This window comes from Lycium barbarum, chromosome 5 (assembly GCF_019175385.1).
Source record: "Lycium barbarum isolate Lr01 chromosome 5, ASM1917538v2, whole genome shotgun sequence".
Classification (NCBI taxonomy): Eukaryota; Viridiplantae; Streptophyta; class Magnoliopsida; order Solanales; family Solanaceae; genus Lycium; species Lycium barbarum.
In genome coordinates, this window is record NC_083341.1 from 82497479 (window position 1) to 82513289 (window position 15811).

At 37.4% G+C, this 15811-nt stretch overlaps 1 protein-coding gene across 1 annotated transcript; it reads right to left on the minus strand.

The window, feature by feature from the left end:
* Positions 1-869: 869 nt before the first annotated feature.
* On the minus strand, positions 870-2661 carry LOC132639536 (uncharacterized). The gene is made up of 4 exons (XM_060355979.1): positions 2569-2661; positions 2126-2505; positions 1826-1991; positions 870-1280 (listed from the first exon to the last, which is right to left on the minus strand). Exons 1-4 carry the CDS (start codon positions 2659-2661, stop codon positions 870-872), a joined length of 1050 nt encoding a protein of 349 aa, XP_060211962.1.
* Between the last annotated feature and the right edge of the window lie 13150 nt (positions 2662-15811).

A 15811-nucleotide genomic window follows, 5' to 3' on the forward strand; every position in this document is an offset into this window, starting at 1 on the left:
GACAACCATGTAACCCAAGATTAAATCTTTCCACTTGAATCCTTCCTAAGAGATTTGGATTAATAGGGCGGTTTGGGGGTCTTAAACCACCTCTAGCTTTCTTCTATACCAAAGGTTAAGAGGTTTTCCCATTTTCAAGCTTATATTTGGGAAGAACCAATTTTCAAGATCCATACAAGAATCTATTTTTAATTGGAAAAAGGAACTCATTTAAGTGGAAGAATCATGGGAGATGGCTTAGAGAGAAGTTAGGGAAAAATATTGCTACTTCATCACTCTTCCAATTCTAGATTACTTGAAACCCACTTGATGATTCGCTAGGGAAACATGTTTAGAAGTAATTTCCTAGGTTGAAGGAGGGTTGGAGGGTGTTAGAAGGACTTATTTGGACTGAAAATCTCATTTTTGAGCTTTCCCACCAAGCTGGGTGGTTGGAACTTAGGGTTATGAAAAATGGGTCAATTCCCGAAATGACCCCTTAAATAGGTAAATTCACTGTGTGAAACTGCCCCGGTGGTAAGTGTACCGCTCTAGCAGTACCTCTACGGCGGCCAACTCATCGCTATGGTAGCTGCGCAGTCATAAGCAATTACCACTACGGCAGTTAGTATACCGCCACAGTGTCACCACTGCGGCGTCAAATCTACAGTTGCGACTGTCTGGCTCTATCTGTTTGCCCACGCTCTTATTGTTTACGCGATATGCACAACGATCTTAGTTTGGATTGGAAGGTTTTCAGGACGTGTATGGGTCGAGACGCTGTTAAGGGTCATAGTTGTCGTCTTCCCTCATCACAGTAACGACGAAACGGGTCGTTACACAAAACCTCCAGGAAAAAAAAAGGATATCTTAAAAGGTACCCCTGATATCTACATGTTCTTAAAGTCATCTGACTTGGATGCTTTTCTCCTCAAAAGTTCCCATGCAGTACCTACTGTGAATTTGCCTAAGGCTGTGATCATCCATCTTGGCCTGTCCCACTCTTTTGTTGGTTCATGAAAGTGCAGTTCCTCTAATATATGATCTACAATGTCCATGGGGAATAATTGTTGCAATCTTAGTATGTTCCAACCATCCTGCAGCATAAGTTCTTTTACATCTTGAACACCGTCATCCATCACAAAATCGTCTGGAACAATGTGATATAGAGCCCCTAACTTTGTCAAATTGTCAAACCATACATTTGCAGTTCCACTCATTGGTTTCCACCATATTTCTTGTTCTATATTATCTCTAGTACTTGCGAACCTCCCTTCCACTGCACATTCTGAGGACTGTGCCTTTTACAGTATTTGATCCACATGTAATTTGACCATAGAGTATTTGTTCTCCTGAATTTCCACCAAAGGTTTGCACATAAGGCTTTAGATACATCAAACAAAAATCTAAAGCCCACATCTCCTTCCTATTTTGGCATACACAAGTTCAACCATGATGACCAATGTCTTCTTCTGCTTTCCTCACTATTATTCTAGAAGAATCTTGCAAATATTTTGTGCAGATCATTGATAAAACATCTTGGAGGTTTGATAGCTGACAATAGATGTATTGACATGCTTATTAAAACATTTGTGATCAAAACAACTTTTCCTCCAAATGATAGTAATATTCCTTTCCAACTCTACAGCTTATTCTTAACTTTCTTGATCAAATCATTGTAATCAGCTTTCCTCTTCCTTGAGTGTGTAACAGGACAACCAAGCATATGAAAGGAAAAGTGCCTCTTGAAAAACCAGTAATGTTCTCCACTTGTTGTATCAACACATTAGACATTTTACTGTAGACATAGAAAGAGCTCGTCTTTGTTGATAAGTTGGCCTAATACCTGCTCATAGTCATGTAATATCTCCATAATCAGCTCCAAAAACCTAGGATCAGCAGATGTAAAAATTATTGTGTCATCTGCATATGCCAGATGATTTAGACTTGCACTCCATTTAGGCATTCCATAGCTTCTAAAATCATTGTTCTCAAATAAAGAGTTCAGAGCTCTAGATAAAACTTCAGCAAATAAGATGAAAAAGTATGAGAGAGTGGATCTCCTTGTTTTACACCCCAAGTGGAGTGGAAAAAACTAGAAGCTTGGCCATTAAGGAGTATGGAATACCAGTTATTTGCTATCAACCTCCATACCATATCTATGGAAACTTCTGCAAATCCCATCTTCTTTAAAACTCTGATTAAGTAACTCCATGACACTCTATCATATGCTTTTGCCATGTCAAGCTTAAGCACTACATTAGCTAGTTTTCCTGTTAGTCTAATGCCAGTCACAACTTCTTGAGTGAGGACATTTTCAATGATACATCTGCCCTTAACAAAACCAGATTGGTTAGGAGATATCAGAGAAGGTAAAAGTCCTTCAAGCTTATCCTGAACCACTCTAGAAATAACCTTATTGATGAATTTACTGAGACTGATTGCTCTCATATCAGCAAAAGTCTCAATGTTATTCTTCTTTGGTAATAGTACTAGGTTGGTATGTGTTATTGACTTGGGAAGAGTCTACCCATCAAAGAAAGCTTTCACAACATTGTATACATCAGCACCTATAATGTCCCAACACACCTGATAAAATGTACCAATCATACCATCTGGACCACCAGCACTATTTGAAGATAATTCAAACACTGCCTTCTTCACCTCTTCCAAAGTTGGCATGCTTATCAGTTGATTGTTAGTATCCTAATAAACCATAGTAGGAACATGTTGTAGTAAATCAAAGTCTAATGGACCACCATCTTGAGAAAACTGCTGCTGATAAAATCTACAAGCTTCTTCTGCCAAAAATAAATATCCTTCTATCCTATCCCGTGCTGATTCTGAATTCTTTTGATCTACAATCTTTTGCACCTACCATTCAAAATTTTTACACCCCGTAAGATTCCGTGCTACTTGACTTAAGACAAAATGAACGAGTTAAGAAAGTTATGGGAAAGTTAATCGAGTTAGTAAGAATATCGTTATATATATATGGTTGCCTTAAGTATCCCAAGGTGACATGGTAACCTAAAGGATTTGAAATCGTGTTATGAGTACGTATACGAGGTAATGTAAGTATTTGAGATTATTAGTAATGACATAGAAGATGGACAAAAGATATGAATATACTTTTGCAATTGGAGTTTCGTCGAAGCTTTGTGAGTTCTCTAGTTATGTTTATGGTTATTGTGATTCTCCGGACCCTTCGAGACACGTGTATGGATTTTTATGGATGTATATGAGTATGTATATATATGTATAAGAGGTTAGTTACATGAGGGTTGGAAGAGGATTAGAAGTTAAACGAATCTAAACGAAATGAATCGGAACAACTTTAGTAAAATCTCGAACAAGATTTTTAGCCCATATTTTTGGAGGTCTATCTCCTAGTATATGAGGAGTTTTAAGGTGTTTCAAAAGCCTAAAATGAAGTTCATCGAGTCTAGTTTCCAACGCAACAAACCGCTCATCAAACTGATTCAAGGATAAGGAGTTATGGACGATGTAAGTTGGGCTGGTGGGGCAGCAAGTTGAGACCCGATCCAAGCATTTACATTTCGGCCCATGAGTATATTTCGGCCCATTAGGCCCATTAACGTTAATATATATGGAAAATTCATTTGAGGGCTGGTCATTTGCATCTAGGAGCTTCCAAAACATTAGAGAGAGAGGGAGAGAATTTCTAGGCCAAGAAAGCCATTTTGATCAAAATCCGAGCCCCCAATCCCAAAGCTCATGAAGAGAAAAGTGTTGTGCGTAGCGTTGCCTTCAGTTTGAGGTAAAAATCAGCCAAAAAGAGGAGTGTTGACGTGGTTGCTGCATACTTAAGGTAATATTAAGTTCCCTTTTTCATTGTTAATAAGTTTAATTAGGGTTTTAACAGATTAGAACGGAGGAAATAGCGTTATAAAGTCGTTTGTTGCTTTGTTGAGATTTATGGATCGGGGGTTGTTTTAGTTGGATTAAATTGATGGAATAAGCTGAGTTATAATGTATAATAATGGTTGGTACTGTTTTTGGTGTTGTTGATGATTCAATTGAATTGGATTTTCGGGATTGTCCAGTTTATAGAAGAAATGCTGCCCGAATTTCATTAAGTTCCGTTCGTATACAAATTAGATAGAAAGTGGTGTAAATGGTCTAATCGTGATATTATCTTCGTGATTGTAGACATACGGACTCGAGGAGTGGACGTTGGGTGATTACGTAGATTGTCAGGTATGTTAAGGCTATCCCTTCTTTCTTGTTTTGGCATGAATTACATAAAACGGGCTGACGATGAACGTACATAATTCCAATGAATTCTAGTTCTCAGCAGTACTTGACATGACAGTTGTCTTTGATTCTCAAGTTTTGGTTCATTCTAATTATTCTATTGAGTCTCAGATGATGATTTAGTTTGTATATGGTTGCTCCTGATATTCTAATCGCGCATAATGTTATTACATCATTTCACCGAGTCCCGGGCCGGGTATGTATTCGTGCACAGTGCCATTGCATTATTCACCGAGTACCTCACTAGAAGGATGGGTACGGTATATATATGATTACTTCACCGAGTCCCTCACTAGAGGGTCGGGTACGGTATATATTTATATTTCACCGAGTCTCTTACTAAAGGGTTGGGTATGGTATATATTTACATTTCTAGTCATTTCCTTTGGAGCTACTTACATGGTTATTCTCTGCCTTCGGGAATATTCATATTACAGGTGGTTTCTCATACTTTCATTATGGCTTATATCTCATTCTTTATGGTTACTGCTGCCTTACATAATCGGTACATTGTTCGTACTGACGTCCCTTTGCCTGGGGCGCTGTGTTCATGCCACATAGTCCCAGATTATTTTGCAGGTAAAGGTATTCAGCTAGGATGGTTGGCTATCAGCTGGGATTGGAAAACTCCATTTTATTCCTGGAGCAGTGCCGAGTCATTATGGTTATCATATGTGTGTATGGGTATGTCGGGTCCCTTTCCCGACTCATATGATTCAGGTGTTTACTCTTAGAGACTTTGCAGACAGTGTCCTGTGGTTAGTATGTTAAGATGTCATGCGTTGAGTAAAGTGACCATGTAGGCCGATATGTCTGCTTGACTTACTCGGTTTTTTATTAATTGAGTATCGTTCGCAAATTTCTATGGTTTGACGGAAAGTACCTTATTATATTTCCGATTTTTTTTTATGTCCAATTTCATTATGTGAATGTTAGAGGGTTCACTCGGCTCTAAGTAACAGTTGGGTGCCCATCATGCCCTATCGGAATTGGGGTGTGACAAAGTGGTATCAGAGCAGTTCGTCCTAGAGGTTGTCTGCAAAGTCGTGTCTAGTAGAGTCTTGTTTATGGTGTGTTGTGCGCCATATTTATAAACAGGAGGCTACAGGGCATTTACGATATTTACTTTTTTTTATATCTCAGGATCGTGTGATAGAGCCAAGAGATAGGAAAGGATATCCCTTATATACTGACCTTTGATTTCAGCAGGAGAGTGGTGTCGACAAGAGAAGGTAAATAATGTTACTGGGAGTTACAGAGGTAGGATATTTCATTGAGGTTTCGTTATCATAATTTGTATATACAGAATGGCGAACTGGTCATCATCAAGGTAAGTTATTGTAAGTATAGTAGGAAAATGGATTGAATGTATATATATTGATGATAATTTCAGTTATAAGGTGTGAACAGAAGAAGCTGAAGGAATCAGTAAAAAGATAAGTAACGGTAATCAAGGTATATGTCAGATATGGTATGAATGTTGCAGGTATGATGAAAACCTATAGTTAAAGATTGAAAGGGAAAGTAAACAGGAAAGTATAACTTAGTTTGAGTTGGACATACGAGGTAAGTTCACCATTTTCATACTGTTGTTGATATTGGGAGCCCTGTATGGCTATGATATATATATATATATATATATATATATATATATATATATATATATATATATATATGTTGGCCCTGTGAGGCATTGTTGGTATTTCCTGCGTGCAGGTTTTGGGATAGTAAGAAATAAAGAGGAAACTCTGCCAAAATTTTCCTAGAAATAAAAAGAGAATGAGATATAAGTTCGTAATATGTCTTGAAAGGTCGTGTCAACAGTAATGATAGGATTTGACTAAGTTGCGAGTGCGGCTGACTTCGAGAAATAAGTTAACTGCTGAATTGATAGTAATAGTAATTATGAGGTCGATATCGATATAGGAAAAACAAATGCTAGGATAATTTGGAAGGGCTTGTGAAACTAAGAGATGATTTAGAAAAGGCTGGCAAATCTTAATAGAATGTTATATTGAGGTATCGACTGAACTGATAAGCAGGGATAAATTACGACGAGTTTATAGTTAAAAGAAGTAATAGTATGATTGAGACAAGAGTGCAGAGGAGGAAGAATTGTGACGAATATGAATGTATTGATAAGACAGCTTGTGAGGTATTAAGGATAAGATTGATCAGAAAGGGTAAAAGGTTAAGTATGCCGACCCCGCAGAGTGTAATTAAACCATAATAAGAATCGTGAATAAGGTTAAGAAGTGTTACACTATAACATTCATTACAAACAGGATATAATGTGAATATAATAAGGATGTTATGAAAATGAGTAAAGCCTAGTAAGGAAGTGGCTAAAAGATATGACATGATCTATGTGACTAGAGTATAAAGGCAAGTGTGAAATGGAAAAGCGAGCTATAGAACGAATAAGAAAGACTTATAAAGTTCTGTAGGGAAAGTTCAGAATAAATATTATATGGTAAGAGAAATGATAGCGAGCACAAGAAAAGAAGGAGTTAATTGAAAGAAGGAAATAAGAAGAAAGCGAGAAAATAGTGTAGTAACAGGTTATGACATGTATAGCCGAGAATACGAGTAATATAAGTGACGGAATTGTGAAGGACCAAACTACAGAAAGATGAGCAACGAGGTAGAATGAGTGCCAGAAAATGACTGGTATGATAAGAACAAACAAGGATGAACAGAATATGTTTTGAAAATGAGAAAGGGGTTATGCAGAAGTAATGTTTTCCGAAGGATATAGAGGTAGCATAAGATTCCTCGTGCACAGAATAAAGATGGACATAGACTGGAGAAATGGTAAGGGAATTCTAAAGGAAGCACCCAAGATAGACGTAATTAATTGAGTACGAGTATAGAACGAAAGGGAAATATATAACTATGAACTTAAAGGTGTAGTACGATGACAAGGTGATAAGATAAAACTATCATTAAGATGAACCCGATAAGATTTTGAGTAAGTTAGAAGTCGGTACTGGGTGCACAACAAGGGAGAGAGAGCATAAGGCATAAAGGAGTATTGCGTGTATATGACTTCACCTCGAAAACAGTGAAATCCTTAAAGGACAGGGACTGTAGGTTGAGGAACAAATGATGTATTGTAAATTCATTAGAGGAAATAGATGATACAGGTTGGGATAAAGATAATGCTACAAGAGAACTTTGGACACTTATCATCAGAATATAAGTGCTACCTAATTGAGAATTTGGAACGACTACAAGTGCTAATTAATTGTTGATTAGAGTAAGTGGAATGTGGCCTTGGATGAGTTGCTACATTGGTTGTATTACTCGATTACAGACTATCAGATGAGATTTTGTACTATATATAGAAAGGTTCTCGTCGCTTCGTGATTTTATAAAGGTTTCGTGCGTGGATAATCAAAGTTATAAATTATAAAGAAAAGACATGGATATGGTACAGTATACCAAGTGAATTGGAAAAAGGATCAGATGAATTTGAGATTGGAAATGAGGACATAGAGCAGAATATAAACATAATGGTATAAGTACACCCTTAAGGGGGGAAGCAGGTGAGAGAAATGTAGGTGTAAGATGGAAACAATTGACACTGAAATATATTTGATATAGATGCTTAAACTTCAAATGAGATCCCTTGCTGAAACAAGTTAGTAAGATCTGAAAGCCAGCAATAAATGGATAAAAGTTAGGATGGTATTTGAGACAGTGCTGAGAATTATTTGTAAAAATCTTGAATGATATGACATTATAAAGTGGGTGCTTATAAAAAGAAAGAATACAACAAGAGAATGGAAACGAGTAATTTAAGAGATATTATAAAGGATAGCAATTCTAAACTGGATTAGAGGCTAAGATGTTGGCAATAGAGTTGTTTGCTAATGACATTGTGACTTACAACTAGCAAAGGAGAAGGGACAGAAAATCTCCTATAGTAGGTAGGATATGAGAAAATCAAAGGGTGAATAAAGGAAGGGAAATGAGTATGACAAGATAGGCAACGAGTGAGTTTTAGTACAAATGAGATATGTAAAGCAGAATGAACCAGGAGAAGGAAAGACTGACTAAGATTGGATATACTTTATACAAATTGTAAAAGAATAGCTATGCAACCTACAAATATTTGTATGTTTAGAATGAGACCAAGTGAGTACGGGACAAGAAGAATAAGGATTCAATAATAACAATGCGGTTACGATATGTTGGGCACATTAAGGAAAGATGTAAAGATGGTTTAAGACAAATTACCGAGATAGAATTAGTACTAAAGGAAAATAGGACATGGCCATGGTTGAGCCGAAGATTTATCCCGATATCGATTGTAAGATACGAGAGGAGAAGGCAAGGGAAAACATCAAGACTAGTGACACGACGCTAAGGTATTTCTTGGGCTAATTTGAGTACCTACGCATATTCTTGTAAAGATTACAACATAATGTGTGACAGGAAAAATAAGAGCAAAATCTGAGTAAAGAGGCAATAGAAGAGGCAATAAAGAAGCGACACAAGATAATATGCCTAAAGTGTTACAAGTTGGATTAAGGGAAATTGTGAAAACATTTAAGCGAGACGATCAGAACGAGCTGGTTACTAGAAGACAGTGACTTTATATGTCAAATCAAAAATTCTTTCAGAATTATACTAGTTAATGATAGACAGATTACAGAGCAGCCATGCAAAGTTATAATATGAGGGAACTCCAGTGCTACTTGATAGCCAACTCAATTCACAGATTTGGACTAGGGCTAAAAAAGCGTGGTATAGTCGGACACTCCTTAAGGGGCTTAATGAATTCCGATGTCCCCATTAATTCATTAACCTAGGGGACTACTAGTCATGAGAGGTAGAAATGAAAAGACAATAAAGAAGTCGTTAGGATTGTATCCGATATGTATAAGCATTTTGATTTGACACATGAACTCAACTAGCAAAAAGGAAAACAAGTTAAACCATGCGATGAAGAGAACTCCGACATTATATAGAATAGAGGAGTTGAAGGAGCGCTAAGGTCGGACAGATGACTATCAAAGACGGTTAACACTCAGAGGCTATAGTATATGAAAACATCCTTTAAAAAAGGGGGGAAGAACAAATTCAGTTTTAAGATGAGCTATAATATTTCGAAGCTCAAGAAAAGGGAAATCTTAGCACTAGAAGAGATGAAAGTTTTAGCGAGAGGAATAAGTATAGGGATTTCAATGATCTCCAAATAAAAGGGAGATAGTGTGCCTATGAATAGCAAGACAGCAGTGCTACCTAAGATTAGAAAGTACCTCGCAAGTCGTAGAGTCACAAGTCACCGGTCATATCAAATATGAGAGTATATGTTATAGAACCATATAGACAATCGTCGTGATACAATGGCCGGCAAAAATGGTGTAAGGACAACGATAGGGAATCTAAGAAGAACATCGGCTAATTTAAGTCTCAAATGATCACCGGTACAAGAGAATCAAGGACTTAAGAAGAAAGCATACTCGTATCAAAAGGAAGTTATGATTAAGTAGGATTTTATCTTAGTTCCATGTTTATGAATTTATATTGCAATTATGCTAAAACTGAGGAGAGGAAATTGTAGAAAAAGTTCAGGTATGAATAAGATGATATTGTAAGCAATTAAAGAGTTCGACCAAGGAACTAAAAAGGAGATGATGTGGTAGGTGCATAAGGTCGACGAGTACAAAAAGGGATGATCTAAAATAGCACCAAGAAGCAAGCAAGCAAGAGTGTCATATATGAACAAGGGAATTTGTCTACTAGTAAAGCAATAAGGAGCAAGGCAAAAGAGTACAACAATTAAGAGTTCTCATAGACTGGCAAAGAGCCGTAGCAATCATAAGTTAAGACCATCTTAATGGCAGCAGGTCCCTGGACAGTAACTAGATATCAATTGACCACTGAGTACATACATAATAACATGAGGATATGGAACTAATGAATGAGATCTATAGAGAATTGGAAGGATATGAAAAAAAAAGATTAACGAGCCCACAGTATAATAGCATGGAAATCAGGAACTAAAGGAGGACAACCATTTCAACAAAACTAATAAAAGCGTCGTAAGCTTGCAAGGTACAACATTCGAGGACGAATGTTCCTAAGGGGAGAAGGACGTTACACCCCGTAAGATTCCGTGCTACTTGACTTCAGACAAAATGAACGAGTTAAGAAAGTTCAAGGAAATTTAATCGAGTTAGTAAAAATATCGTTATATATATATGGTTGCCTTAAGTATCCCGAGGTGACATGGCAACTAAAGGATTTGAAATCGTGTTATGAGTACATATACGAGGTAATGTGAGTGCCCTTTTAAAGTATTTTAGATTATTAGTAATGATATAGAAGATGGACAAAAGATATGAATATACTTTTGCGATTGGAGTTTCGTCGAAGCTTTGTGAGTTCTCTAGTTATGTTTAAGATTATTGTGATTCTCCGGACCCTTCGAGACACGTGTATGGATATTTATGAATGTATATGAGTATGTATATATATATGTATAAGAGGTTAGTTACATGAGGGTTGGAAGAGGATTAGAAGTTAAACGAATCTAAACGAAATGAATCGGAACAACTTTAGTAAAATCTCGAACAAGATTTTTAGCCCATATTGTTGGAGGCATATCTCCTAGTATATGAGGAGTTTTAAGGTGTTTCAAAAGCCTAAAATGAATTTCATCGAGTCTGGTTCCAACAAAACATACCGCTCGTCAAAATGATATCGGGATAAGGAGTTATGGACGATGCAAGTTGGGCTGGCGGGGCAGCAAGTTGAGACCCGATCCAAGCATTTACATTTCGGCCCATGAGGCCCATTAACGTTAATATATATGTAAAATTCATTTGAGGGCTGGACATTTGCATCTAGGAGCTTCCAAAACATTAGAGAGAGAGGGAGAGAACTTCTAGGCTAAGAAATCCATTTTGATCAAAATCCGAGCCCCGAATCCCGAAGCTCATGAAGAGAAAAGAGGAGTGTTGACGTGGTTTCTGCATACTTAAGGTAAGATTAAGTTCCCTTTTTCATTGTTAATAAGTTTAATTATGGTTTTAACGGATTAGAACGGAAAAAATAGCGTTATAAAGTCGTTTGTTGCTTTGTTGAGATTTATGGATCGGGGGCTGTTTTAGTTGGATCAAATGGATGGAATCAGCTGAGTTATGGTGTATAATAATGGTTGGTACTGTTTTTGATGTTGTTGATGATTCAATTGAATTGGATTTTCGGGATTGTCCAGTTTATAGAAGAAATGCTGCCCGAATTTCATTAAGTTCCGTTCGTATACAAATTAGATAGAAAGTGGTGTAAATGGTATAATCGTGATATTATCTTCGTGATTGTAGACATACGGACTCGAGGAGTGGACGTTGGGTGATTACGTAGATTGTCAGGTATGTTAAGGCTATCCCTTCTTTCTTTTTTTGGCATGAATTACATAAAACGAGCGGACGATGAATGTACATAATTCCAATGAATTCTAGTTCTCAGCAGTACTTGACATGACAGTTGTCTTTGATTCTCAAGTGTTGGTTCATTTTAATTATTCTATTGAGTCTCAGATGATGATTTAGTTTGTATATGGTTGCTCCTGATATTCTAATCGTGCATAACGTTATTAAATCATTTCACCGAGTCCCGGGCCGGGTATGTATTCGTGCACAGTTCCATTGCATTATGCACCGTGTCCCTCACTAGAGGGTCGGGTACGGTATATATATGATTACTTCACCGAGTCCCTCACTAGAGGGCCGGGTACGGTATATATTTATATTTCACCGAGTCCCTTACTAAAAGGCTGGGTATGGTATATATTTACATTTCTAATCATTGCCTTTGGGGATACTTACATGGTTATTCTCTACCTTCGGGGCTATTCATATTACAGGTGGTTTCTCATACTTTCATTATGGCTTATATCTCATTCTTTATGGTTACTGCTGCCTTACATACTCGGTACATTGTTCGTACTGACGTCCCTTTTCCTGGGGCGCTGTGTTCATGCCACACAGTCCCAGATTATTTTGCAGGTAAATGTATTCAGCTAGGATGGTTGGCTATCAGCTGGGATTGGCAAACTCCATTTTCTTCCTGGAGCAGTGCCGAGTCATTATGGTTATCATATGTGTGTATGGGTACGTCAGGGCCCTGTCCCGACTCATATGATTCAGGTGCTTACTCTTAGAGACTTTGCAGACAGTGTCTTGTGGTTAGTATGTTAAGATGTCATGCATTGAGTAAAGCGACCATGTAGGCCGATATGTCGGCTTGACTTACTCAATTTTTGATTAATTGAGTATTGTTCGTAAATTTCTATGGTTTTACGAAAAGTACTTTATTATATTTCCGATTTTTTTTAATGTCCAGTTTCATTATGTGAATGCCAGAGGGTTCGCTCAGCTCTAAGTAAGAGTTGGGTGCCTATCATGCCCTATCAGAATTGGGGTGTGACAACAATACTGTGAAAATACCTTGTATTCCTGTCTCCTTCAGCAAAACTTGTCATAGGTGACTTTTGTCTCCAAAATTATTCCTCATAGTGAACATACTTCTTCAATTCTACTTGTGCTTGTTGTATCACCATCCTGTTCGTAGGAGAAGGATCCTCTTCAAATAATTGTTCTTTAATTCTCGCAACCTCTTCCCTTACTGTTAACTGCTTGAAAATATCACCAAAAGTTGCCTTACTCCATGCAGTTAATGCAATTTTCACATTCTTCAGTTTTGACTTAAAGCTGATAAAATCATCACCTTCAAAATCTGTACTCCATGCTTGATTAACCACCTCTAAGAATGATTCATGTTCTGTCTAAAACATCAAAAATCTGAAAGGCTTTCTTATGTGATGTGAGTTTTCAACACAAGTAAGTAATAAAGGGGCATGGTCTGAGCCAGTTCTAGATAAATTTTCCACTTCGATATGTGCAAACCAATCCTGCAATTTGGCATTTGCAATCATTCTATCCAATTTCTTGAAAATGCAATCACTACCAGCCCTCCCATTCCACCAAGTAAACAGACTCCCCTTATAATTGATGTCAAATAGCTCACATGAGTTAATGCAAAATGCAAAATATTCATATTCATCTGGAAAGACAGGTAAACCACCAATCTTCTCCTCTTCATTCATAATGACATTAAAGTCACCCCTTACTAGCCAAAGCAAGTCCATGTGATCAGCCAAGCTATACAGACTATCCCATAAACTGATTCCCAGATGATCACACTTTGCATATACCATTGTTACCATCAGTGACTTATCCCACTATTTAAAAAACAACTTTATAGTTATTTGTTGTTCTAAATCCTGCATGATCTCCACATCCACATTATCATTCACAAAGAACAATATTTTACCATTGCAATTATAATAGGCATATCTCATGCCTAACCTCCTTCGAAACCTCTGAATATGCCTAACGTGTTGAAAAGGCTCCATTAAAGCTATAATGGAAAATTTATGATGTTTGTGCAACATTTGGACTCTGTGAAAAGCTTGTTGTGTGTTCACAAACCTGATATTCAAACAGAGTGTCTTCATCATCATTTAAAAATAGGCTTACAACCTCTCTTTGGTACTACTCTTATAGGAATAGTATCTATAATTACTTGTTTCTTTCCCTTCTTGGTACCTTTCTGTCTAGATTTTGGAGAGATGCCAAATTCTTTTACCAAATTACCAAAAACCTGCTCCACTGAAGCCTCTTCTTCATTTTCTTTGAATTTTCTTTTGCCCTCATCATGTTTCTCTTCAGCTCTAACATTAATATTATGAGAGATCACATCATGAAACTCCTTCAAAGTATATTGTTTTCTTTGGTTGACCAGTTGCTGCACATTGTCCTTTTCCACTTGTGTAACTGCCAAATCATTCATCACCTCCCTCTCAGGATGAAATGATCCAATGACATTGCCATTAATTGAGATGCTCAAATTTCCATTCTTCATATTATTATCAGGAGACAACTCAACCTCTTGAAATTGAGCCGAAGGTGGAGTACGTAATTCTTATTGACTATCTGCAACCACCAACTCCCTGGCATTTGCAAACCTGTCAGCACCATCAGTCTTCTTTTCTTTCTCACATGAGGCTAAATCATGCAAAGCATCAATTTTCTCCCCTAGCCTCATCTCCTAATGTGAAACATCACCATCCTAAACCCTTTCATCAGCCTGAATATCTTACATCATAAATTCTGAGACATGTCCTTCCTTGGTAACAATATGACTTGTAGATTTCTTTGCGGCATTTTCTTTTGTAAGGTCTTGACTACTTTCAAATCTGCCCTTTAAATCTTTGTCAGCATCATCTACCTGAACATTAATTTCAACTTCATCAACCCTTTCTCCCACACTTTTATGCTCATCCTTTGTTGCCTAAACTGATTGTTCAGTATTTGGATCCATCTTTCCTTCTATATCTTTGATGTTATCTTCCCTATCATTGACTGCCACACAAGATTCCAAACTCTCATTATGCTCTTCCATATCTTTTTGAGCAGATGATTCAGTAGCCTCTTCATTGTCATTTACTGCCTCCTTGACTAACACATTAGTGTCATCTGCACCCTTGTCCTCTACATCATTGTTGACTTCTTCTTCTGTGATTTTCTCTAGCACATCAAAATTGTTGTGTGTTGAAACTCCACCTTCAGAGGCAATAACATTCTTGTTCCTAGTATCAGCAGCATCCTTACTTATCCTTTTACCTTTGTCATTAATTCCAGGATAAGCAAGCACTTTCCCACTCGATAGAACCTTAGGCACATATGTCTGCACAGGATATCTCCATCCATGATATCTCTGTCACGACCTGTCTAGGGGCCGTGACGAGTACCCGATACTTGTACCGAGCACCCCTTGTCTATCGTTTTACCTTTACCTCTTAGCAAGCCATGTAAACAGAGCCATTTTTTTTTTAACATTAACATTAGCGGCGTCATTCTGAACATAGACTAATAAACTTCGTTATCAATTATACATCAACATTAGCATGCCAAAACACCATATATCTAACTGTACTTAACTGACTGTACATAACTGTCTACGAGCCTCTAGACGTAGTACACTTATACATAGAAAGGGCCGAGTGCTGCCGTGCCCGAATATACATACACAAAATAGTACCGCAGAAGTGAGGCTCCGGAACAACTGGAGCGCTGTCAACACTGCTGGTAAGGCTCCTAAGGATCAAATCCGCCTATCTGCTGACCTGCGCGGCATGAAACGCAGCGTCCACAAGAAGGGACGTCAGTACGAATAGTGTACCGAGTATGTAAGGCATGAAAGATAACACTAGCAGTAACATAATGTATAATTAATAATGTCATGGAGTCACAGAATATAGAAGATAGAACGTATCTCATGTCATATATTATCATCTCGTATCATATCGTATTATATCTTATCTTGTCTTGTCGTAGTATATCACGTCATAGTATATCGTGTCATAGAGTGTCAGGCTATAGTATATCATAACGTAGTACCTCATATCGTAGCATGGCATGTTATAGCATGTCGTGTCATAGCATAGCGTGTCATAGCATGTCTTACCATAGCATAG

What these genes read in the sequence shown, in the direction of transcription:
- LOC132639536 (XM_060355979.1), bottom strand. Translation starts at nt 2,661, where the DNA reads ATGCCAACTTTGGAAGAGGTGAAGAAGGCAGTGTTTGAATTATCTTCA. An exon ending in TGATTGGTACATTTTATCAG is followed by an intron (nt 2,506 to 2,568) that starts GTGTGTTGGGAC and finishes TTTGATGGGTAG; the next exon opens with ACTCTTCCCAAGTCAATAAC. An exon ending in TCCATAGATATGGTATGGAG is followed by an intron (nt 1,992 to 2,125) that starts GTTGATAGCAAA and finishes AGTTTTATCTAG; the next exon opens with AGCTCTGAACTCTTTATTTG.